Source organism: Conger conger, chromosome 12, assembly GCF_963514075.1.
Source record: "Conger conger chromosome 12, fConCon1.1, whole genome shotgun sequence".
Taxonomy (NCBI): domain Eukaryota; kingdom Metazoa; phylum Chordata; class Actinopteri; order Anguilliformes; family Congridae; genus Conger; species Conger conger.
Window position 1 is genome coordinate 43610717 of NC_083771.1, and position 25414 is coordinate 43636130.

At 41.0% G+C, this 25414-nt stretch overlaps 1 protein-coding gene across 2 annotated transcripts in view; it reads left to right on the top strand.

The window, feature by feature from the left end:
- The first annotated feature begins 2291 nt into the window (after positions 1-2291).
- The window catches only part of shc3 (SHC (Src homology 2 domain containing) transforming protein 3), a 32303-nt gene continuing 9180 nt past the window's right edge, over positions 2292-25414 (top strand). For both annotated transcript variants that reach the window (XM_061215718.1, XM_061215719.1), the window contains exons 1-8: positions 2292-2966; positions 13200-13270; positions 19201-19264; positions 19683-19802; positions 20118-20171; positions 20713-20764; positions 21370-21499; positions 25211-25367. In XM_061215718.1, coding sequence (XP_061071702.1) covers positions 2415-2966; positions 13200-13270; positions 19201-19264; positions 19683-19802; positions 20118-20171; positions 20713-20764; positions 21370-21499; positions 25211-25367 — 1200 coding nt within the window. In that variant the 5' untranslated portion in view covers positions 2292-2414. The remainder of the gene's footprint in view (positions 2967-13199; positions 13271-19200; positions 19265-19682; positions 19803-20117; positions 20172-20712; positions 20765-21369; positions 21500-25210; positions 25368-25414) is intronic.

Consider the following 25414-nt stretch of genomic DNA (forward strand, 5'->3'; position numbering starts at 1 on the left):
TACATAATAACATAAAAAGCATTCATATTCCTGTCACAGCTCTGTTTTAACAATTGGATGGATGACAATGTACATTCACTGACTCAACGCCACAGACACAAAATGCTGTCATTACCGTCTCTCCTACTGTTGCAGTTGACATGCAGAATAATCAGGAGGCTGGACAAATACACTGTCTGTTCTTATGACCGGCATTCGTGTGAATGAGAGCAACAAAAAAAAAACGAGCTGGTATTGTCAGCTGAAGACATGTACATATTTTGATAGATTTTAAAATGTATGGAAAAATACATGTCCTAGTTCACAAAGCAGCTGAGGGGGAAAATGTCATATGAAAAGCTTTGCGGGGATAGGGGGGGAAAGCTACACCTGCGGGAGGAATGGTCTCTTCCACTATTCTGCAAGCCTTCCCTGAATGACTCATCCAGCTCTTTTCTTATTGGATATAACCATCCGTTCCCGAGGGATTGCCTTGCAGAGGCAGAGACAGGCCTTGCTCCATTCACAGAAACATTGGTATGCAAGCCTGCTATTTCATTCACATAAAACGAAAATATTATTTGCATTTACTCTTCGGCGTTTTTTTTTTTCTCCCCCTTTTTCTTTCCTTCAACGCTGCCTAGACCGGGGGGGGGGGGGTGGGGGGGGGGAGAGAGAGATGTGCTCTCGTTCTTCCTTTTGTGCTTTCCTTTCATGCCGGTGAAAAGAACAAATGAGCTTTTTGTGTTTTTTCCAGGCGGCAAGGCAGTTTTTAACAAGATATTGGGGAGGGACTGCACTGCGAAATCTGTAGCAGGATGTGAGAAGCCTTATGAATGACTGTCAGTCAGCAGCTACCCTCTCCTCTGGACCTGCTCATGAATGGTTTTGCTCAGTGTACAGCCGGCTCTGACAGACCCAGCTCTAAGGGATGGTGAATATTTCTCTCCAAGCATGCAGTGATCGTCGTGCAGTCGGTATCCGTTCAGTGTGTGCAACATCTCTGAATTGTAGTTGAGTGCGATTATTAATAATTCATCAAGATAATTCAGGACGGGGCGCTAAACTAGGCTTTGTAATTTTCTAACCACTAAGAATGTGAGCCTCAGAATAATGGCTGTGGTATTGGTGTCTTGTTTTCTTTTTTTCTGAGGTATTTACAAAACAAGTATTTTAAATTGGACAATCTATTGCATGTCTTTGTATTTGTTTATATAAAAAAAAAGAATTTAAAAGAAACATGCATGCGTTATATTGGGATATGTTAGCTGCCATTTTCCAAACCTACCACGACAAGGTGGAGAACAGTAATGCAATGTTCTTTGTTTAAATTATCAAATATTTTTCTTGTCTGCTAATGGCATAGTTCATCTCCACCAACTATTCTGAATTTGAGATGACAAGAAAATCTTAATAATGCAGGTAGTCTGATGTAGTATCTGTATTTTACATATATTACATGGAATATGTATTATGTTGTACTGTAATTGGGTTGGATTGAGAAAAGTTGCAGTGCATTAGCTCTAAGAGGAACTCTCATTATTAGCAGCATGTTTTATAAACAGCATAAAAATAGTGTTTGCTGATGTAACACTGTATATAATATATTTTGAAGATAATCAGTTTTGGCTTTCGTAATATTGTTCCTGGATGAAGGTGTTTCTGTTTGCTAGTCACCTATTGTAAAAATAATTCAATCATTAAGGGCCAAATGCAGATTATTTTTGTTTCTAAAACGTATCCTCTAAAGAAAGATATTTTCCGAGGGGAGATGAACAGAAACAAGGAGATAGAATGATTCAGGATTCACGTGTATTTGCTCCTGACCACAGCATTTTTCTGTCATTTTTCTTTCCTTCCCACTGATCAACTATGAAAGTATAGCATTCCTGCGGTGGAGAGGAAATATCAGTCTAGGAAATTTGAGAATTGATTGGTTCTAGTGTGCTGTAAGTGGGAGGAATTTTTTTTTTTTTTTTTGCTACAGGAAGTGATTTGCAGTGTTCAGTGAGCCTTTTGTTGAGAAGGGTCTTCTCAGATCTGTGAGTCATGCTTTTGCTGTGAGCGGGTAGGCAACTGTGAGAGGGCTGGAGATCTCAACCATATTCCACCTCCCTGTCTCTGGACCTCGCCGGTGAAGGACAGCATACCGGCTGCTTTTTCAGCCTCTTTTTTTTTTCCCTCCCCCCCCCCCCCCCCCTTCTTCTACAGCTTTAATGGATTGTATGTTTTTTCCCTTTTTTTGAAACCGCTAAACTGGATTGCAGCTCTGGCTTCTACATAGCAACAACAACCTAAAGCCAGAAGCACAGCAGAGGAGGAATCGCGTCGGGGCTACTGGCGGTTGCCGCGGGGCACTTGCTATGTTAAAGGAGGGGATAATTAGCTTGGCTCCGCGTCTGCCAGTGCGCATGTAGGCAGGCAGATAGAAGGGCATGCTTCACCGTACCAAATACAACCGCTTCAGGAATGAGTCCGTGACGTCCGTCGATGAGCTCCTCCACAACCTCTCCATGAACCCCAAGGTCTCGGCGGCCCCCGTACCCGTCGCCGAGCCGCCGTACTCCCCGCCCGCCGTCACGCTCCACGCCGACGCCGAGGATGGCGGCACCACGCTCTGCACCCTCATCAACAAGGTGTCCGGCCTGAAATTCGCCAACACGGGCGGGCTGCTGGGCATCAAGAGTCTCCCCGCCGCCGTCAAGGACCTGGCCGTGTCCCGGCTGCAGGCGGGGGGCTCCGGCGGCCCCGGGTCCCCCTCGGCCCCCGCCGCCGCGGCGGGGTCCGGCCCTGCCTCCGGCCCGCTCTGCGCGCAGCAGGACCCGGGGGCCGCGGGCTCCGGCGCGGGGAAGAAGGGCCGGCCGGAGGAGGCGCGCGTCGGGGGCCGGGACTGGAATCCCGCCGGTAACGTTGTGAGCCAGGCTTCGCGAGGATGGCTGCACTCCAGCGAGAAGATCTCCGGACCCGGCGTGACGTACATCGTAAAGGTTGGTCTCTCTCGTCTCCCCCGTTCTCTCCCTCTCTCCCTCTCTCTCTCTCTCTCTCTGTCTCTCTCTCTCTCTCTTTCCCCCCATTCTTTCTTTTACCTCAATGACTGAGGTGTGGAGGGAGAAAGAAAAAAAAAAGAAAAAAAACAACAGCTGCATCACGCTCTCTCTCCTGTTTGAGACAATGTAAGGGGGATAGTGTTCTAGGAAAATGGAAGAAAAGCAGGTGTTAAATAATTCATGCAACAGAGAAGGTCACGATTTTAAAATGGGAAAAATCTAGATCGCTCAACAAAAGCATTCATCTTAACCTTTTGTGTGAAGAGTGTTGTGTTGCGTCTGTACCCCCCCCGCACCCCCATTTGTGTTCTTTCTCCCGAATGTTCATATATGCCTTACAGGTGTGTTTGTATGCGTGTGATTGCGTGTTTATAAGTGGCATACAGTATGTCAGCAGTGCTTGTTTTTCAAGCCAATGGCTTGTTTTCCTCGTGGTACTGATAAGAGACATGAACAGCCATCAAACATTCAGCACACTACTTCTCACCGTCTCCATTCTGTGACAACTTCATCATCCCGGTATATTTTGTCTGTGTTCCTGTAACCCTCATAGATGCAGTCATATGTTATGTGCGTAAGAGTGGGGATAGGGGTATGGCATATGTGTGTAATAACAGCGCTGTTATCTAAAACATAATGAACCTGCGTAAGGTATAGAGTTAGAAATGGTGCTGTATACATGTGCATGGTTATATTGTGTGCAAGACATGCTGTAGTCCTAAACATGCATGGCTTGGATTACCTGTTTTTTGATTATTTCTTGTGTTGGATATTATTACCTTTGTATGGTATGTCAACATTGATTGATTATGTATAGTGTTTGTTTGGCACCATGTTTGAAATAGACTTATGTTAGCATCACAAAGCTGCACATTATACTGCATCTATTCACTCCTCCAATGAACATGTAAATAATAGTAGTAGCCTGTGTCTACATATAACAATGGTAAAAAAAGAAAAGAAAAATTGAAAATGTAAAATCAAGATTCATCTGAATATTACGCCCATTTTTAATGTTAAATGTATGTTTATTTTAGATTGGGTGACTTGTAAATAGTTAGAGTAAATACATAGTTGGAAATCAAAGTGGATTGTAAAAATACTGACTTGTTGGGAAGGTTTTTAACACAAATTTCACACAGCGGGTGCAGTTCCCGCACTATCAACAATCGGGCACCGGAGCAGTGAAGCACTGACGTGCTCGGTTGAGTTTGGGGCGCATTTTCACCCCGCTTTCTCCCGGCCGAGTATTGAGTTGAGTTCAGCTTGCAGTGCTTTTAATTAGTGTCATGCGCCTGGCCCTGCCCGTCACACACCATTAGGTTAAGAAGACCGTGATGGAGATCGACAGTCACTCACTGACACACATTCTGAAGGCGGACCCCGAAACGTGACTGTCAACACAGTGTTTTGAATGTCTTTGTTTATGAAACGAATCGAAATTGTACGTGCCAACGCGTTATATTCCGACAAACTAAACCGTGTTATGGAGCGCCAGCTTTCAAATGTTTAGCGCTGCGGTGTTTGTGATGTACAGTGGGCTATAATTTTGATATTTTGGCTTGAAATAGTTTTCAGTTTTAGAGGGGCATAATGCTGAAAAAGGAATGTCAGTCGCCAGATAGAAATATTTCCTCATGATTAGCTGAAAGTTTTATTTTTAATTAATAATGTGTTCATTCCAGGAATGTTTCTGTGACAAACTTTACTCCTTTTGTGTCACACTTAAAAAAGAAAGTAGTGTTCAATATTTTCTTGATTTTTCACATGTAAATGAGTGTTATAATCTGTAAATAACATAGGGGTAATACTGTTTAACCACAGTTTTGTATTATAAAAAAAAAAAGAAAATAACTAAAACAATCACATCCAATAATATGAATTTCCCTTCAGAAAAACAAGCCTGTCATGTTCTGCTGATTTACAGTCAAGTTTACTACCAGGGCAGTGTTTTTTTAGATGGTAAGCTTACCATAGATATGCATATCATTGCACACCTCTCTGTTTTGAAAACAAGAAATAAGCTGTTGAATAAGAGTATCTGTACAACTGTGCGGAGTTTAGTCAATCTGAGTATATGGAGTACTTCAAGAAAACATGAATATGTATTTCTTTACTTTACATTTTACATTTTCTGTTACATGTTTTCTATTAATTGTCTTGCAGTTAAATTTGCACATGTGTTTACTTTCTGTACAACATTGAACGGCTGCGATGTTTGATTTAATTTGCCCGAAGAAAAAAAAAAAACATTAGAACTTGTTAATTTTATAATTTAATATTTATCACTAAGGCAACCCCACCACTGTGTATGACAGTGGCTAAGAAACAAAGAAAAGTAACTTGTTTTAAGAGGAATGCCTCACTGGGGCCAATGTCATGTCATATTAACCCATGCTTGATATCTCTCAACCTGCTCATAATATCATAATATCCTATGTGTACCACGTTAAAAAACAGAACAGCAACCTCTGAACAAGGCCTAACCCTGTACTGGATTTGTTTCGACTGTTAAGTGTTGCAGAGCTAAGTTATGTCACCCCCTGAGTTCATAGACGTAGACTTTTCCCAGGCATTTTGTGGGTTAAACTGTGGTTATCTGGATGTGATGAATCAAACGTAATTGTGATTTATGTATTTGCCTGGAGCAGGGGTTTGTTTTGCATGTATTGTATGTTACCCTGTTCATGTTGCACTGTCTTTGAACTAGTCTATACTTACATCGAGCGCATTTCTTTGCACATTTAATTTACCCCTATTCAACACCAGCAACTTCAGGCATTCTGTTTTATGGAAGATTCAGATCTGTACATTGCTTAATTGAGGGGATTTGGCATTTAAAAGCATAGGTTATATTGTACAAAATTGCCCTCACTGACTTAAGATTTCTAGTTCTGCTTATCAACATAGCCAGTTCTCATTAGCATTACACACTGAAAAATTCAAACAGTACTTCTATTGAAGTTGTACTTGTTAAAACTGAAGTTTTGAGGTGTCCATGATTTGCAAGTGGAAAAGGCAATCTTTGTATATGTGGAACTAGTAAAATATGTTGCCCGGTTCTCAGAAAGAAAACACAGTAAATGTTAAAGATGACTTAAGCTGTAATAAGCACAGTTAAATAAAGAAAAAGTGCACCCGGATGGGTTGAAGGCTGTAATGAGATGAAGGTGGGGCTGTCTACATGGCAACCAGAGCGTTCGGATTCCCTTAAAACGGCCTTTTAGCTTCACATAGCTTTACTTTCCTTTGCCTTTCAATTAATATGTGCTCCCTACTCACTCTGCCCTCTGTATCATCTCAGATTAGCTTTTTCAGAAGCATTCCTTCCAACAGGGATGGGCAGGTTTTTTAATTACATGGAGGCTATTTTAAATATGTATTTGAAATACTTTTGATGATCTTTTTGTCATTTGTGTTTCGCTTTTATTTTGTCCGTTTTTTCAGAATATTGACATCATTTGTATCATAGCAGAAATTACATCAGGATGTTTGTATTTTCAAAAGATCGAAATTAATGTAAAATGTTTGTTTCATTACATTATTGGCATTCGGCAGATGCTCTTATCCAGTGCAACGTACAGTTGATTAGACTAAGCAGGGTTAAGGGCCTTGCTCAAGGGCCCAACAGCTGTGCAGATCTTATTGTGGCTACAACCAGGATTAGAACCACCGACCTTGCGTGTCCCAGTCGTTTACCTTAACCACTACGCTACAGTTTCCTTCCCCTTCCCTCTGTTCTGTCTTTGTTTACATCATCTGCGCGTGATCTTAATATTGCTTATCCACTTCTCATATAGTCTATTATTAACCATTCAGAAATCAGGCGGTTTCACAATATTTATACTTGCTGGATATGATGACGTGGACTCATTCCGCTAGCATCTAGTAGCCTTAAAAGGTTTGATTGTGAGTGAGGCTAGTGATCTTGAGGTGTGTAACCAAGCTAAGAAGGTAAACCTCTCTGTGAGAATAGACAGTTACTTTCTTAATAGAAGATTAGTATTTTCTAGTATTAACACTGCTAACATTCCAGTGTTAAATTGATGTTAATTGGCTGGCGGGACATTTGCAAATGGGCTTGCTGCATTTAAGTATCTTAAATGTCTGAAGAACTGCTTTTTTTGTCCCACTAATTGGAAAAAGTTTGGGCCAGTGTGCCAAGTACATATAGTATCTATACATTGAGTAGCCTGTAGCCTGTAGGCTAAGGCACATGACTGGACCTAGAAGGTTGGTGGCTAAGCCCCGGTGTAGCCACGATAAGATCCGCATAGCCATTGGGCCCTTGAGCAAGGCCCTGAAGCCTGCATTGCTCCTGGGGAGATTTCCCCCTGCTTAGTCAAATTAACTGTACGTTGCTTTAGATAAAAGCCTCAGCTAAATAGCAAATTATGGTATATTCTGTAATTCTGTTGTAAATATTAAATGTTGGCTTGTGAGCTGGTATAAATGATTAACAACATGAAATGTGATATGACTGTGACTTGCATCATAAATCACAACCTACTTTCCCCAAAACTGTGGTAACAAATATTATTTTGGACTAGTGGCATGGTTAGCTCAAAGATTTTCTAATGCAGCATTGGCTATGTGAAACTAGGCCATGGTCAATATTATTTTCCTTCCCAAATATAGACCCTTGTTTCATCACAGTTGAAAATTGCTTTTAGACAATTGCATGTCCCAGTTTTTCAAAACGTGGCATGACATCAGTTATTTTCGAAATATAAAACACTGTATTTTTATTACGCTTTTTAGTGGCTCTTGTAATTTAACTTGCTTTTATGTTTGTGGCATTTTGTATTTTGTACCAAAACAGATTCACATTTTGATACATTTTGATCCATCTCTGCCAGCTAATTAATTCCAAATTAAGGATACAGAGTATGGGTAAATATGTTTTGAATAAAACATCTGCGTATTACTATTATTATTATTATTATTATTATTATTATCTGTGAAATGTATTTGTTCATTCAGGAGGGTACAGCCCGTTAGCATAGCCTGTAGTCCCTTGTTATGCTGAAAGATATGATACTCAATACAGGTCATGGATGTACATTTGGATGGTGTCATGACCTTTGCAGACAGGGACTGTTCCATTGTTTGTATTGTTTGCCGTTGCGTCACCATACGCAGAACTGGGTTTAGCTGCATGGTTATGGCCCAGCTGCTAGCCTGTTAGCATACATATAGCATGCATACTGTAGAGTTCTTCACAAATACTTAATGCCGAAGGAAGGCAAAAGATTTTCTTCTCTTTATAAAAGTATGTATAAGCTGCAATATGTAAACAGGTAATTTTTCATAAAGTAGATTATTTCTTACAATATGCTATCGCTTATAATTATGTTGTTGTTGGTACCCTTGATGAAGACGAACAAAAACCGCTGTATAAAATAAACATAGGCATATTTTATGTTCAAAGGAATATGAAAGTTCTTAATAAATATTACATGAAATAAGATTTCTAAAATTGCTCAGAGAATGTTTTTTTAAAAGTAATTTTATATTATTTCTTTATTATTGGCACCCCTGTTTTCAAGACTATCCTCCCTTTGGAAGGATAACAATATTGACTCATCTTCTGTAGTGATTTATGAGATTGGTAAACATATTGTATTCCTTCAAGCTCATTCAGATACTCTAGTATCTGCACAAATAGACTGGCCATTGAGACACAGTAATATGTGGCCAGGTAACCATTTCCTGGTTAAATTTGAGGCATTGTTGGTATCGATGATCCCTTGGTGTCTTTGGTCACTGCCAAAGTTAATGATTTAATTTCAATCTAATTTCAATAACACCCTTTTCAACATGAATATATATATATATTCTCCCCAGCACTGCCGTACATGGCCAAAATACATCTTCCTTTAAATGCGCACATGCATATTGTTTGTGTTTTTGGGGCTTTTCATATCATCCTTGACCTAGTGGTTAGTGTTCCATGCTGATACAAGTAAAAATAAAAAATATATGACATGACATATGTTTTGGCGGCACGGATGGTGCAGTGGGTAGCACTGCCGCCTCACAGCAAGGAGGTCCTGGGTTCGAATCCCCGTCGGCCGGGGCCTCTCTGTGCGGAGTTTGCATGTTCTCCCCGTGTCTGCGTGGGTTTCCTCCGGGTACTCCGGTTTCCTCCCACAGTCCAAAGACATGCAGGTTAGGCCGATTGGAGAGTCTAAATTGCCCGTAGGCATGAGTGTGTGAGTGAATGGTGCGTGTGCCCTGCGATGGACTGGCGACCTGTCCAGGGTGTATTCCTGCCTTTCGCCCAATGTATGCTGGGATAGGCTCCAGCCCCCCTGCGACCCTGATCGGGATAAGCGGGTTCAGATAATGGATGGATGGATGGATGGATGACATATGTTTTTGCATAATTATTGGATGACATTGCTAAATATAATCCTCTGAGCCTCTTTGTAATCTGTAATCTGCCTCTTTGAGACCAGGCCTTAGGACTCCTTTTGAGAACCCTGCTGATCTTCTGAAATAGTTAGTTGTTAGTTTGTTATTTACCAGTTATTTTGCTCCGTGCCTTCACTATTATTCTCTCTGCCTAAGCTACACTGTCCATGTTCACACAGAGAGCTGACTTTTCAGCAAACCTACGTCACTGCTCTTTGCGAACATTTTGGAGGCATTTCGGGATACTAAGACCAGAAAGAGAGTAGGGGCGTTTAACACCTGGGTCCAGTAGCAGTTCCAGTGCTACTGGAGCAGGGTGTTAAAGTCAAATTAGACCAAAATTGAGCATTTTGGCAATACATACCAGCAGTAGCATTAGTATAAAAAAAAAGAAAAGGTTTGTGCCATTTATTCTGTGTTTGGTTTCTGCTTAGTATTGACCAAAGGATCTATTCCCATGTTTGAGTGCTCTTTACAGTATATAATGTATGAATTGGGCGACATGGCTCAGGCAGTAAGAGCGGTCATCTGGCAGGTTCGATTCCCCGCCCGGGCTGTGTCGAAGTGTCCCTGAGCAAGACACCTAACCCCTAAATGCTCCTGACGAGCTGGTCAGTGCCTTGCATGGCTGCCAATCGCTGTTTGAGTGTGTGTATGAATGGGTGAATGTGAAGCATCAATTGTACAGCGCTTTGGATAAAGGCGCTATAAAAATGCCAACCATTTACCAAATGGGCCAGATTCACAAGTCACTCCTGGACTAAATTCAGCATCGTGTGGAGAATCTCCATTCAAAATAGAATTCAGTCTAGGACTAGGCTTACACTGTGTCTTTGAAATGGTCCAATATGTTTTATAAATAAGTAAGTAAAAATATTGGAAAGTGACAAGCTAAGCAGGAATAGCATGCTATAACTAGTTAGCAGCTTTAAAAGTTACAGTAGAGATGGACCCACTTTCTCATCCCATCTAAATTAATAAAAAAATAGAACTCTTATAAAATGCTATACTAGCTATAGTTTCACTTGCTAGTGACCTAGAAAATTGTATTGGGGATTGCATTCACATTCTGGCTTGAAGGTCTGACTTTCTAAAGGGACGTTTGGTTATTGTCAGTGTCCAGGGGTATTGATGTTAATGGTCATTTGCAATGGTGTGCTGTTATTCACTCTGGTATACAAGGGATATGGCTACTGTATGTAGTTTCCTGCAATAAAAGTACTGTAAATCTCACTGTAAATGTGAATGGCTTTGAATTGAGCTGAACATGCAGACTGAGGGACTTTATTTCCAGGACTCATCTTTGTTAACACTCCCCTTTAACTTTCTCTTAATATTGACTTTATTAGTGTTAATATAATACTGTTTCTAATGAACTGTTGTTGTTAGCATACTCAGAGGCTAGTTTATTAGGTATGCCATTTAAGTACCAGGTATGCTACCAAGTACCAAATAGAACCCCTTTTTGGCTCCAGAGAGAGCCTGAATTCTTGGAAATATGGCTGCTGGAAGCATAAGATGGATAACATAAGATATACTTTATTGAACCCCGTGGGGCAATCTGTTCCCTGAATTTTGCCCATCCTAGTTACTTAAGAGCAGTGGGCAGCCACAGTGCAGCACCCGGGGACCAACTCCAGAGCCTTGGTCATGGGCAATGGCAGGAGTACACCAAATTGAACCTGCATGTCTTTGAGTGTGGGAGGAAACCAGGGTACCTGGACTAAAAACTTGTGAACACAGGGGGAAAATGCAAACTCTCGCATGGCAACAGTGCTAATATCGCTGTATATAAGAAAAAGATATGATTCCTACACACACAACCCGATATGGATGCAAAGACCCTCAAATTAAAGGGGACATTCTGCACCCTAACCTCACATTTATTGTTTGAATTCAAATTCAATGTGCTGGAGCCAGAATAACAGAAATTGTACCAACTCTCCAAATACATACGGAGTGCACTGTATGTGTGCAAAGCTGCTGCTTTGCATAAAATAAAAATAAAATAAAAAACTGATCAAAAAATCTATTTCTGGTCACAGATGAATCAGCAATGTATTACAACTATGATCACCTGAAACGTAAGCCACATTTCTGTCAACCGGCTCACAAATTTCTAACGGCTGTCAGTATTTTTGATCCCAAACAAGCACACAGACTTGACGTGACAGCCCTCCCACTAGACTTACAGTAGTTCCAGGTTTTGATGAGAAATGTAGATCTGAGCTGGGCAATTGCAAATTATTTCCACAAGAAAAGGGCACTGCTGTATCATTCTGTGATATAGTTGAAGAATTATGTCCAAATCTTAGTCAAAAGGCAAAACGATATTTTCCTAAGCAATACAATATGTTGTAACAAACTCTATTGATGGAAAAAGATCTTCATCGTATGAACATTATTTCATCAAAGGAACTTCAGTTTAGAACTTTTTGTTTGAACTGTGTATCAGATATTCACCACTTGTATTTACCTTTATGTACAGTATATCAACAAAAATACTGTAAAAACAAAAACATTATTTAAATAAACTTTGTTTTCCTACATGTGTAACAGTGTGTGTTTTATAATTTCAAATAAAAAATATAATATGCCCAAAAAAGCCATTATTGGCAGCCCTAGTTTAATACTTTATGTCACCACCTCTGGCAAAGATGATAGCCTTGAGTCTTTTCCTATAATTTCTGAGATGGATCCCCCTCTTCAGTTCTGACCACAGGTTTTTTTTCTGGAGACCGAGATGGCCATTGCATTGTGGATGTTGATGACACAGTGTCCAGTGTCTTTGGAGACACTGTCTGGCAGGACAATCTACCTATGACCATGTCAGCTTCCTAACAGAGACCAGATTTTCTGCCAATATTTCCTGGTACTTTTCTGAATTTATTATGCCATTGATCTTAAATAGTGCCCCTGGATCACTGGCAGCATCTCCAAAACATGAATGACCCACCTCCATATTTGGCAGTAGGTATGAGGTCTCCTTGTATGCATTCCTGATCACTTTTTATTTTGTCTGGATGAAGGAACCACATTCCCAGAACAAAATGTTCCTTGCTAGTGATATTAGTCAGAGAAAGCATGTGGGTGGTTGTTTTACTACATTGGATTGGGACACAGTTAGATTAATAGGATCATATTTCACTGGCAGGTGTGTCTTGGTAAAAGCAAATTATCCCTCATTCTTCTAGATCACTGTGCTTGCATCATCTTGTTCCACTTATCATTCTACCAATCACAATAATTATATTGTTGATGATGGTTTCAAGATGATTATGATTATTGATAATTACTTTTTATGTACTTTTTGTAAATGTTGACGCTAATTCACATTTACTATGTATCCATACATAAAATAGTGTGTCAAAAACCATTTTCTACTCACCACCAGAGGAAAATTTCTGACTTGATTGCATTCATCTTACTTTTCTTCACCTGTACCAAACATTTACATGAAATGAGACACATTATGCAGGAAGGAAAAAACCCCCCAGATATACACAGCATAACTAAACCCCCCATCCCCATCCCAACCCCTCTTTCTATTAGACATGTATGGTTATCACCTTTGACCTGAGAGTTTGTAATTTGGTTCTGTCATGTTGTCTGTCTAAGGCACAGCAATGCTTTTTGCACACATTATGGTGACATCAAAGTGAGTAGACCATATAGTCTGATAACGTTTCACTTGTAACATGATGATGACATTTACCTCATGAAGACTGTTTTGTGATATTTTTTCTTTTCTTTCAGTATTTGGGATGTATAGAAGTTCTCCGTTCAATGAGATCACTAGATTTCAATACAAGATCGCAAATAACCAGGTAAGACAAGGGTTATTTATAGCATGTTGTATATATTAATACAAATACAGCTGAGGGTGAAAGTAATTCATCACAAAATAACAGACCAAAAAGCATTGACTCCATCTGCCGTTGTTATTGAACAGCAAGGCGATCTATGCAGGATGGCTCTGAGGCAGACATTTCTGAATACACTGTGTCACATCCATTTTTCTGCATGAGTTACTGGAGTTAGCATTAACCTGTGTCCAGGATCCGACAATAGTGTGGACTGTACAATCCGACTGTGAATCCAGTAATAGACTTCCTGAGCAATGAGAACAAAACAACAAAAAAATGCTCAATCTCCAGAATATTATAGGGACATCCGAAAGTGTAAATAATCGTACAAACAGCCTATAGCACTTCAGTGTTGTAATGTGATGTGTCCAGGATTTAGGTGCTTTTTCAACAGAAATAAATGGAGAAAATCTGTGTTTTGGGGGAAGCTAAAACTAAAAGAAAGCAGTATTAAGATTTCTATAATTGTGGGCATGATAGTAAGCATATGTTGATTTAGGCATAAATCCATTGTTAGTTTAAAATTCAAATTCTCAAAGAGATGATCATCAAAAGGCTACAGGAAACCCAGAGAAGATGCATGAATTTACATTTGCAGACACATCTGTTAATACCTGATATCTCATGTTTTTATGCAGCTACACTCAGTTTGGTCAGTGAAACTATGGAAGCAGTTTAATGGTTACCTCACACCAACATACTCCATGATTGGCTGAACTCCTTTGTGGTTTTTACTGTCTGTGAACGGTGATGCCACATCTGTCCTATTATCCCTGGTTCAGTTGAATAGTTAGTCTATTCGTTTCTACTGAATATTACAAGGACCCATTGAGAGATGAAGACAGGTTCTATGTTGAACATGATTTTGAGATTTTGGGAATATTTGCTTAGCCCTATGTAGGTCAAATGGGTTGGAATTTTGCATGTCCCAACTGTGTGCCACAGTTGTTTCCTCAAATTTGGCAAAGATCTGTTTCTTCTCCTTGCTCCAAATTTATGCAGTAGGTTGATGGGAATAGTACACTTGATAGTTACTTAGGCCATGCCAAAGTCTTTTCAGTTTGATTGTGAACTCTTTTACCTAGTAGCTGACAGTATAAGCTTTCCCAAAGTGTATGGCATGTACAATTGTAAAATTTGAACTTTAACTGGGAGCTGAACCTCTTGACCATGTCTGCGTGCGTTTATGCATTTAGTTGCTGCCACATGATTGGCTGATTAAATATTTGCATTAACAAGCTGGTGTGCAGGTCTACCTAATAAAGTGCTCACTGAGTGTATTTCCCCCTCTCATCATTTGACCCATGTTGTCTTTTACTCGCAAAACGAACATAGCCTGACCAGCCAAAATGAAGGAGCAACTGGCAGATATTTGCAGATAAATTACATTTGTAATGAGACTTTGATTTACTAGGTTTCTAATAATGGCAGCTCAATGAAATGTTAAGTCGCAGTCATTCCCAATCGGGAACGAGTCAGGAGTATTTTGAGCGTGAACGTTGTGGATACATTTGTGGAGGCCAATGAATGGGGCGGCCTGTAGCCGCAAGGTCGGTGGTTCTAATCCCGGTGTAGCCACAATAAGATCCGCACAGCCGTTGGGCCCTTGAGCAAGGCCCTTAACCCTGCATTGCTCCAGGGGAGGATTGTCTCCTGCTTAGTCTAATCAACTGTATGTCGCTCTGTATAAGAACGTCTGCCAAATGCCGATAATGTAATGCAATGTCTTAGGTTTGCACATGTCCTGAAATCAGCATGCCTTTTACGGGATTATTAGGGTGTTTCTTTATGCTAATCACATGAACAGGCATGCCAAACACGGGGGCCACCAGTCTGTCTCCCCTTGTTTTCTCACTTTGTGCTTCATTCCTCTGCTGGAGAAAGTGGCGATAGCCTCTTTGTCAAGACCCTTCTGAAATAATTATCCCATTTGCAGCACCTCGATAATCTAAGTTGATACAGTAATTGCCACTAATTAAGCACAGCTGATGATTGACAGCGATGTTTACGACTGACACTTGTGAGTTAAATCCCCTTTGATTACTTACCGTGGACAAGCTGCCGTATGTTTAAACATTGAACAGGGGCACGATAGGTTTTGTCAGAAGCAGTGTGCCAACATTAAAAATGCTGACATCAAAAATGATGTGTATGACATTTAGTGCAAGTGCACAAAAAAGTAACATTTAAAAACTAAATTCATGATTAAACTAATGAAATAATTATGGTTTTCAGTCAAGACTTTATGTAGAATCAGGTGATCACATTACATCGAGAACGGTCTGCCCAGTCGCAGGCAATTTTCTGCTGAGGCACACCAGTGTTCTGGGGTGAAGTGCTTGGGCATTGTGTAGCATTGTGTTGCATTGTTTTCGTCAGTAACTTGCCAAACTGTGTATCTTCAATGGAAAATTGCGAGTTAACTAGTTCTCCATTAAATGTGCATTTTGAGCTCTGTTGATGGTCTCCAGTAAATACACTCAGTGAGCACTTTATTAGGATTTTTTAAAACTTATTGGTCTTCTGCTTCTGTAGCCTATCCACTTAAGAGGTTTGACACATTGTGTGTTCAGAGATGCTGTTCTGCATACCACTGTTGTAATGTGCTTTGAGTGTCTAGAAAAGCTCTATATAAATGTAATGATCTATCTATCCATCTATAATTATCGGATGACGTTGCTAAATGTTTACACGGAGAGCTGACCACAGGAGGTGGAGGGGGAGGGGGTATTGGACTCCGGGGGCAGGCTTAGGGACTTTTCAAAAAACCTACGTCACTGCTTTTTTGCGAACGTTTTGTGGGCGTTTCAGTGACTAATACCAGGAAGAGAAAGCTGATGTGTGTGGGTTTAAGTGTGGACAGTCTTCCACAACACGAGCTAGGAAGGGCAAGTAAACTGAATTAGACAGATCTTGTACACAGCAACTAACAGGAGTGTGTGCAGTGCAAGACCCAAGACCTGAGGGGAATTACCCTACTAGTCCATACATATTTAGACAGTGGTACAATTTCTTGTTATTTTTGCTCTTGGATTGGATTTGAAATGAAACAATGAAAAGGAGGTTTAAGTGCTGATTGCCACCTTATATTTGCGGGTAACAGAGGAAAAAGAAGCCTAGAATCAAACCAGATACTGGAAGCTTTCTTATACACGCACTAAGGAAGCGATTGTATTGACTAATCAGAAACAGCTGAGAAGCCAACTGTCCAATTACTTTTGGTCGGTTGGCTTCTTTGGGGGGGGGGATGTATGAAAAGGGATGTCATCTACGGATCATCTGATATGGATGTAAATACCCTCAAGTTAAAGGCGACAGTCTGCTAACCTCATTATTCATTGTTTCAAATCCAATACGCTGACGTCCAGAGACCAAATAACATTGCATTACTGTCCAAGCAAAATTGCGCCACCGTCCAAACAAAATTGTGCCACTGTCCAAATAGTTACGAACCGCGCTGTAGGCGTGGCTCTAATGCTACTGGGGCTGCACCAGACTCGTCTGTCAGTCACCGGTAAAAAACAAGAGGAATGATGATGAGTGGTGGCACGCCTTGCCGCGCAATAAAACCGTTGTGTGCAGAGCCTATTAGAGGACACTGAAACACCGTAATCAGGCCTGATCAACATCAGGACCGTGCACGAGCGTGTACATCGCTGCAATCATCAGTAATTGTTTTCTCCGTACCGTTTCGAAAAAACCGTGCATGTGGGGAAGCGGTATCGTGACATACTGTAGGTTAAGTCGGTGTGCTAAAAGAGGGCCCCTTTTATTCTTTTGGCATTGCCGACTCCTATCTCTCACTTACGTTGTGGTTTTAAGTACAGCATAGTACAGCTCTGGCATGCAGCACATGCAAACACAAAGCCTGTGTAAGAACTTATTTTCTGGTGTCCTCTGATAACATGAAATAAGTAGTGACATTACATTACATGTTATTTGGCTGACGCTTTAATCCAGAGCGACTTAAAGTTGGTTAGACTAAGCAGGAAACAATCCCCCCTGGAGCAATGTGGGGTTAACGGCCTTGCTCAGGGGCCCAACGGCTGTGTGGATCTTATTGTGTGGCTACACCGGGGATCGAACCACCGACCTTGCAGGTCCCAGTCATGTACCGTAACCTGCTTTCCACACAAAACTCCACACAACTCCTGTGCTTAGCGGCACCAAATAAAGACATAAGCTGAATAAATTGAATTTTCCAGTTTATAGCTTTGAAAGTCTCTCTTTTTGCTTTAGCAGTATGTTTCAGATCATTGTTATTTCTAAGATTGTTAGGATTAAGTGTCATCGTGAGTTCGGAGGCATTTGGTTGAACTTCAGCAGATAAGATGCTTCTGTACACGTGAGAATCAACTGCAGCTACATCATCAATGAAGGCAAGTGAGCTAATACCTGTGGCAGCCATAACACCCCACCGCCACCATGTTTCACAGATGAGGTGGGGTGTTTCGTTCCTTTGGCCTCCACCCTGCTCTTGCCATCATTATAATACAAGTGAATATTGGTCTCATCTGTGTACAAGATCTTTTCCCAGAACACTGCAGGCTATTTTCGACAGTTCTTACCAAACTGTAACTTGGCCATCCTGTTTTTGAGGCAACTAGTGGTTTGCATCTTGCAGTGTATTCTCTGTTGTTTCAGGGTTGCTATGGCTTACTCATTTTCAGATGAAGGGGTGATTAGCTCTCTTTCAACTCCTCTATGGTGGAGGTGATTACATGATAGGGCTGTGGCTAACCGTAGTTATCCGTAATCCATTGTGCGATTTCTTTCTGCAAAATTTCTGCAATGGTTTTATTTTTGACATTAACACATAATAGAGCTAGTTATCTTGGCGCCAAATCGATCACCACCTACTAGTGTGGGAGTAAAGGCAACTGTGATGCCCTGGTTATATCCACCAATCACTTCAATGAAACACGGCAATAAGGCTCATCCATAAACCAATTAAATGAAGGCATTGTTTGTGTTTGTGTTGGGCCAGTGACATTCTGAGACATTGATACACAGACAATATGTTTGCAGTTTAATTTAGAAAATGCAGTATGCAGTCTACATACTCTCATACTCTACATAGACAGGGTCACCTCTGCTTCTGTGGACAGTATTCACTGACACATTCACTGACACATTCACTGACACATTCATGCTGCCTGCTGAAGAGCGATCAGGTCAGATAGGTGTTCAGATAGCTCACCTGTGCCCTCTTTCTTCTGAAAGCAGTGACTTTTTATTTGGCCTGCGGTATGTCTGACTGTTTTATTTGTATTGTTTTTATTTCGTAGTTGAGCCTCATAATGGCTTCCTTGACTTTCCTTAGCACAATTCTGGTTCGCATGTTGATAAACGCCAATAGCAGACAATCAAAAGTACTATACAATCAAGACTGTACTTCCACCAAGGAAGCAACTTGACCCACCTGATTAATCTGAAACACCCGTGAAGCTATTTGTCCCAAACATTATGGTGCGCTGAAATGTCGGGACTATGTATAAAAAGTGCGGCAGTTTCTACATGGTGAAACCAATATGCATAAAATACCTGTTAATAAAAACTGAGATCCTGTACTTTAACCACAAATTATTTGTGGTGTCCAGAGCCAAATCTTTGTCCCAACCATTATGGAGCTCATTGTATATTTTCTTAGAATTTGAAAAGAGCGAGAGATCGAGAAGCATTTACAAAAAAGAAAAAAATCTTTGAGTAAACTATCTTTGAGGAAAATAGGAGGAGGATTTTATTTACTTCGTAAAATCAATGTCTGCATTACAGAAGTCCATATGTTGTGTTGTTGACTGCTCCGTGTTGCCAAAATATGAATGTTCTGTTAAAAACCACCGTCATTCTCTCCTCGCGATCTTACGGCTTCTCTTCCTCTGTCCCCCCAGGGAGGCCATCAGCCTGGTGTGCGAGGCCATCCCGGGTGCCAGAGGGGTGTTTCGTAAGAGAAAGGTACAGACCGCGGCTGATCGGCAGGGGGGCCGCGGTGCGTGGGACTGAGTGGGCGGAGACGCAGCCCACAACCCAAAGACCGGGAATGCACACAGTGTGCCCAATGAGTCATGTAGTGCAGAATATCACTAATCAAAGGCAGTGTTTTCAAGCATCCAGACTTGTTTAGCACAACGTTGTGCAGCGCTGATCAGGACTGTGGCCTGAAAGGGGATATGTGTGTTCACATGCTTGCAGCCATGAGAGACCGCTGCCTTTAGGTGCAGTAATTCGTCCCTTTATGGATTAGGTCAGATACGATTAACCGTAAACCATATACTGTGCAGTAGATTTATTTTGATAATCGTACAGAGCAAGGGAATAACAGAGACGGTACAGAGTGAGAGAGGCTGTAACATGATGCTGATTCCCCTTCCAGCCTCCCACTAAAGCCCTCTCCAGTATCCTCGGGAAGAACAACTTGCAGTTTGCAGGAATGAGCATCAACCTGAACATCTCAACTAGCAGCCTGAACCTGATGACGCCTGACTCCAAACAGGTACCAAGGCCTTTAACTGTCCATCGGTCGTCTAATCACTGGCCTGAATACTTTATCCGTCTTCAAAAAAGTTATGCATGAGATAATTGCAATAATATGCACTTCATATTAAAATAACACACTTAGTATAAGCATTTGAAAACATAAAATGCTCTCACCAACTATCATCAACTATAAGATGACTAATATGCATGTTACTCATGAAAAAAACGTCTTGCTCAACAGAACATTTAAGGGAAATAGTTTTTGCAGATTTTGCAGTGCACTGCAGGATTTAAAATGATTGAATACTTTTGTATTCTTTTCATCCTACAGATAATAGCGAATCATCATATGCAGTCTATTTCTTTTGCGTCTGGGGGAGATCCGGTAAGATTTTTTGCATGGGGCAGGGGTGATTTCCTACAGTCCAATCAATCACTCAAACACTCTCCAGTGGACAGGAGTATCATGCTACCTGCACACCTAGATCAGGCTGTACCTGAAAACCGAGTAGCACAGAGGTACGAAACTGGGTAGGGAAATCGCTTTGGGGTGAATGGTGACTTTGAAACTTCAAAAGTTCAGTGTCTGAGGAAAGAAAACGGACCACAGGCCAACAAAATCCCAGTCATCCATGAATAGACATTATGGCAGTGGTCAGAGAATCTATTACTGAAACAAACCATGTTAGCTCAGATATATATATAGGTTTTGGTCTGCAGTACAGGAGAAGTAAAATGACAAAGCATTACATCACACTGGTACAGCAGTTCGTAGATTAACCAGGATATTGTTGGCTCGTCGTTATTTATTAAATTTTTTTACTTTGTACTTTTTATGTTGTGTCTGAATGTTTAGAAATGATATCATACTTTTATAATAATAGCACAGTGTTGATTTACAGTCACCTCTCTTTCTGACATTGCAGGACACTACAGATTATGTCGCGTATGTAGCTAAAGACCCCGTTAATCGACGAGGTACACTTCTTATTATCTCACACCTTTCTTGTGGGTTTTTTTCCCATTGATTATCATATATTATGCAGCTGTATTTAAATGACATACTGGATGCCAAGAGTAGAACAAAAATGCGTGCATAGTTTATATTAGTTATTCCTAGTTTTTTACTAAATGGTTTTAAATAAATTTTGTTTAATACATTTTAAGCTGCAAGCTAGTCATGTACCGTAGTTATATCCAGATTTACAATTTAAGGAAGTATATGTGTAAATACTTTTATAAAGATTTCACAAACCTGCAAAAAACGATATATATATAATGCCACTATACAGTGGGCTCTACAATTATTGGCACCCTTAATAAAAATGGAGAAAAAAGACTGCATATAATAAACAAAACGGATAATGATCTATAAAATTGTACATACTGACAAAATCAAACAAAGTGAAATTGGCGATACAATTTAACAACTTTAATTTAGTTAATCTCCGTCTAAAGGAACTATATTGTGTCACTCCATCACTTCCTGTATAGAAAATGAGATAACAAGCCAGATTTAATAGATGTGGATATTATCAGTGCTTATTTGGTCTGTAAAAAGCCCATGTGATTCTCTTCTGAAGCGTGTCATATTCTGGAGTGCTCTGACGGTCTGGCTCAGGATGTCATCAGCACCATCGGTCAGGCATTTGATCTCCGCTTCCAACAATACCTGCAGTGTCCCTCCAGCAAGCTTCCTACATTTCATGATAGGTGGGTCTAACACTCTTTTTTTTTCTCTGACACATATTTCAAAGTTTGGCAACTGGAGCTTAATAGGTTCAGTAGGTGATTTTATGTGGAGTGGTTCAGGCACTGGATTTCATTGAACTGTAATTATAGGTATTGAATGAAACAGTTGGATCACCAAAGTCACTTAATTGGGTGTTGGGCCACTAAAGTTTTTTATTAAAAAACTTATTTCATTTACATTTTACATTTTAGTCATTTGGCAGACACTTTTAATATACCCTTATTTCCCTCTTTCTTCCACGGTGACATGACCTTCAACAAGTTGAGCTGTCCTGATCATACCCAAACACGTGCCCTTCTTTTGAGCTCTTAATATAGCCATAATTATGGCCAACCAAGCCTGTCCAGCATTTTCATACCTCAGGTGCTGGGATGTTATTGATTTAATGGATGAGCCACACCCATATACATGCCTGTCATTTGTGGATGTTCATGTCTCTTATTGACCCAGGTGTTTCCATCCTTAGTTCACTGCATCAGTGCATCTTAAATAACAAATGGAGACACTTAAAACTGAAAGACTCGGAAACAGTTTGTTTCCATATTGAGCTTTCTTAGATAGGAAACACTATTTCTACCATTGTCAAGCATTTTTAATGATTTCTGTTTGTCTTCTTTGACCCTGTAATTATAGTTGATAAAACAGATTTAGGATGAACATATATTACTGTTTTGTTGTAATTTGTGTGGGGATAGAAGAGTATTGCATCAACAGAATATAAAGACAGTGACAATACCAAGGGGTGACATTGCAGTGTACTGTTTTGGGCTGTAACTCTAAGATTGCTGGCTTTAGTGTCACAAAAAAAAAACCTGGTTGCTCAAACTTGGTGTGAGGAAACAATTATTTTGGTAGGGCAGCTTGGCTATGGGCGGCACGGACAGTGCAGTGGGTAGCACTGCCGCCACACAGAAAGGAGGTCCTGGGTTCGAATCCCCGTCGGCTGGGGCCTCTCTGTGTGGAGTTTGCATGTTCTCCCCGTGTCTGCGTGGGTTTCCTCCAGGTACTCCGGTTTCCTCCCACAGTCCAAAGACATGCAGGTTAGGCTGATTGGAGAGTCTAAATTGCCTGTGGCAATTGAGTGTGTGTGTGAGTGAATGGTGTATGTGCCCTGTGATGGACTGGCGACCTGTCCAGGGTGTATTCCTGCCTTTCACCCAATGTATGCTGGGATAGGCTCCAGCCCCCCTGCGACCCTGTTCAGGATAAGCGGGTTAGGATAATGAATGAATGAATGAATGAGCTTGGCTATGTGGGAATGCTATTGGTAAAAAAATATCTTTAAGAAGGTGTTCAGTTTATCTGCATAAATGTATTGTCTGTACAAGCTGGCAAAGGCTTGGCTGAACAAGTCTGTTGTCTGCAACAAGACAACAGTAAAGGCAGGAAAGCTTGGTGGTGTCAGTTGGCGAAGCTGGCAAAAATCGTTCAGATAGATTTCAGGTCAGTCTCACCAATAAATCTGCTATGCCATCAGCACAATCCTTCATGTATTCCGTATATCATAAAACCTGACCCTTTGGATGGCATGGTCCGCAAGGTCAGTGGCTTGATCCCTGGTGTAGCCACAATAAGATCCGCACAGCCGTTGGGTCCTTGAGCAAGGCCCTTAACCCTGCATTGTACCAGGGGGGATTGTCTCCTGCTTAGTCAATCAACTGTAAGTCGCTTTGGATAAAAGCATCAGCTAAATAACATATAATGTAATGTCTTCATTGTAATTTGTGCACTATATCCTCCTCTGAGTCTTATACACAACACATTACACATTTTAACTGATATATCCCACATCCAAGTAAAGCCAAACTGCTATTCATAGACAGAAGGTGGGAAAAACCTTGCTTACTTGTGCCTTGTTTCATTCCAAAACCATATCCACTGTAAACAACTCATAGAAATGATTTGCTACATTCCATACTTAACACCCCCCCCCTCCCCCACTGTATCTATCACCTCCCTCTACTCACAGCAGGTGAATGCAAACTCTGTTCGAACTAACTGGCATTTGCCCTTTTCTGAACACTCTCATAAGGTGACCTGGTGTGTCTCTGTCTGGAGGTGCCAGAGCCTTGCCACGGGTGTGCCTCAGGGCTCTGTGCTTAGTCCCCTTCAGTTTTCCTTGTAGAAAATGCCTGGGTTCAGTATTCTCCCATGGATTCTCCTAGCACTGATATATCTGATAATAGCCCGATTCTTCTGTCCTTTCCACCCAGTGCTGTGTGTGTTGCTCACACAGCAGCCTGCCTCAATGACATTTCCAGTTGAATAATCAGTTGGCCACTCACACTCAATCTAGTCAAAGCTGAGACTATCTCTGTTCCTGTATCCTTCCTCTGAAATATCTCTCCATTACCATTACCAAAAATCTGTGTTGGATAACAAGTGGATCACTGAGGAAACTAACCAGGCAAAATCCATAATTTTCCGTACATTTTGCTCAACTTATTATCTTGGGCCTTGTGCTGTCTTGGATGGACTAGGACAACTCTTTCCTGCTGGTCTCATGGTGTACGTGCCATCGGGCCCCTGTAACTCATACAGAATATTGGTTGATGCTTATTCAGTTGTGGTATACATTCCATCTCTTGTCTATGTAACACCTAAATTATAATTCCATGCAATGTAACCCCTGTTCATCCCAGGAGTGTCAAGCAGCAATAAATGTTCAATAAAAACTCCAAATTGGGACAATCTGTACATCAAAAGATTGATCAATTCATTTAAATTTCAATCCATTTTATTTGTATCGCGATTTTTACAGAAGAGTGTCATGAATACGCTTTACAAGAATGACAGGGCAAAAAGGAAAAGGGCAAACACCATGGCAGAGCCACAAAATAGCAAATACCTTGGGGAGAAATACCCTCAAACAGGGGCATGACAAAGCTCCCCAGTGGGAAGAAATGTCAGGATGAATCAGGCTGCAGAGGGATCGGGTAACATTTGGTGTCCATTGTCATACATTAATTTGTAGCGGTAACAAAATCTTGTATCACATTTAGTTTTACATAATCACTCAATTGTACATCAGACGGTTGGTCTGTAGGCCTAATCATTTTTTTAAGTTTTTTGTTCATTTTTGGTGCTGTGACAGTGATAGCAAATGTGAAGAAAATGTGTCCTAACATTGGTTAGAATTTACGGTTCTTGTCTCTTACATTTGCAACTGACTGAAAACTTACCTGTTCAGCAAACCCTCAAGTTTGAGCTGTTATTCCTGGTTGAATAATTGTGCTTATGCTGCTTTTGACTGTCAATGTGATCAATTTGACCTATGTCTTTAGTCAGCCTCTTGCACTTTCCTGCACACTGTAAGGTAGTATTTTAGGTTGGTGTAATAGGTACTGCAGTCACTGAAAACACTGTCATGACCCTCCTAACTTGGTATTATGTCTGCACTTTTGTACGCATGTTTGCATCTGCTAAACGCCTAAGAGTAATATAAATGTCTATTTATCTAACCGACTAGATTTAATTGCTTAAACGCTCACTGTACTGGGTCTAATATTCACATTTTGGCATTTATAAGATGCTCTTATCCAGAGCAACGTACACTAAGTAAACGGGTAACGTACTGCTTTTGTGACTCGCTCATTAAAAATGAATAGGGTTTTGAGCGCCCGTCTGCAATGGTGTCAGCGATTGCTTACAGCCGAGCGTTTGTGTGACAGCATGCTGAACATGGAGGAGGCTCCGTGGACAGAGGAGGAGGAGGAGGCCGCCGAACACCCCTACTACAACAACATCCCGGGGAAGATGCCACCACCAGGGGGCTTCATAGACACGCGGCTCAAACACCCGACGTCTGCTCCGGCAGAGGGCGCCCAGGTGCAGGAACGCTCACCGTGACGCTGTGGCATCCACACAAACAGACT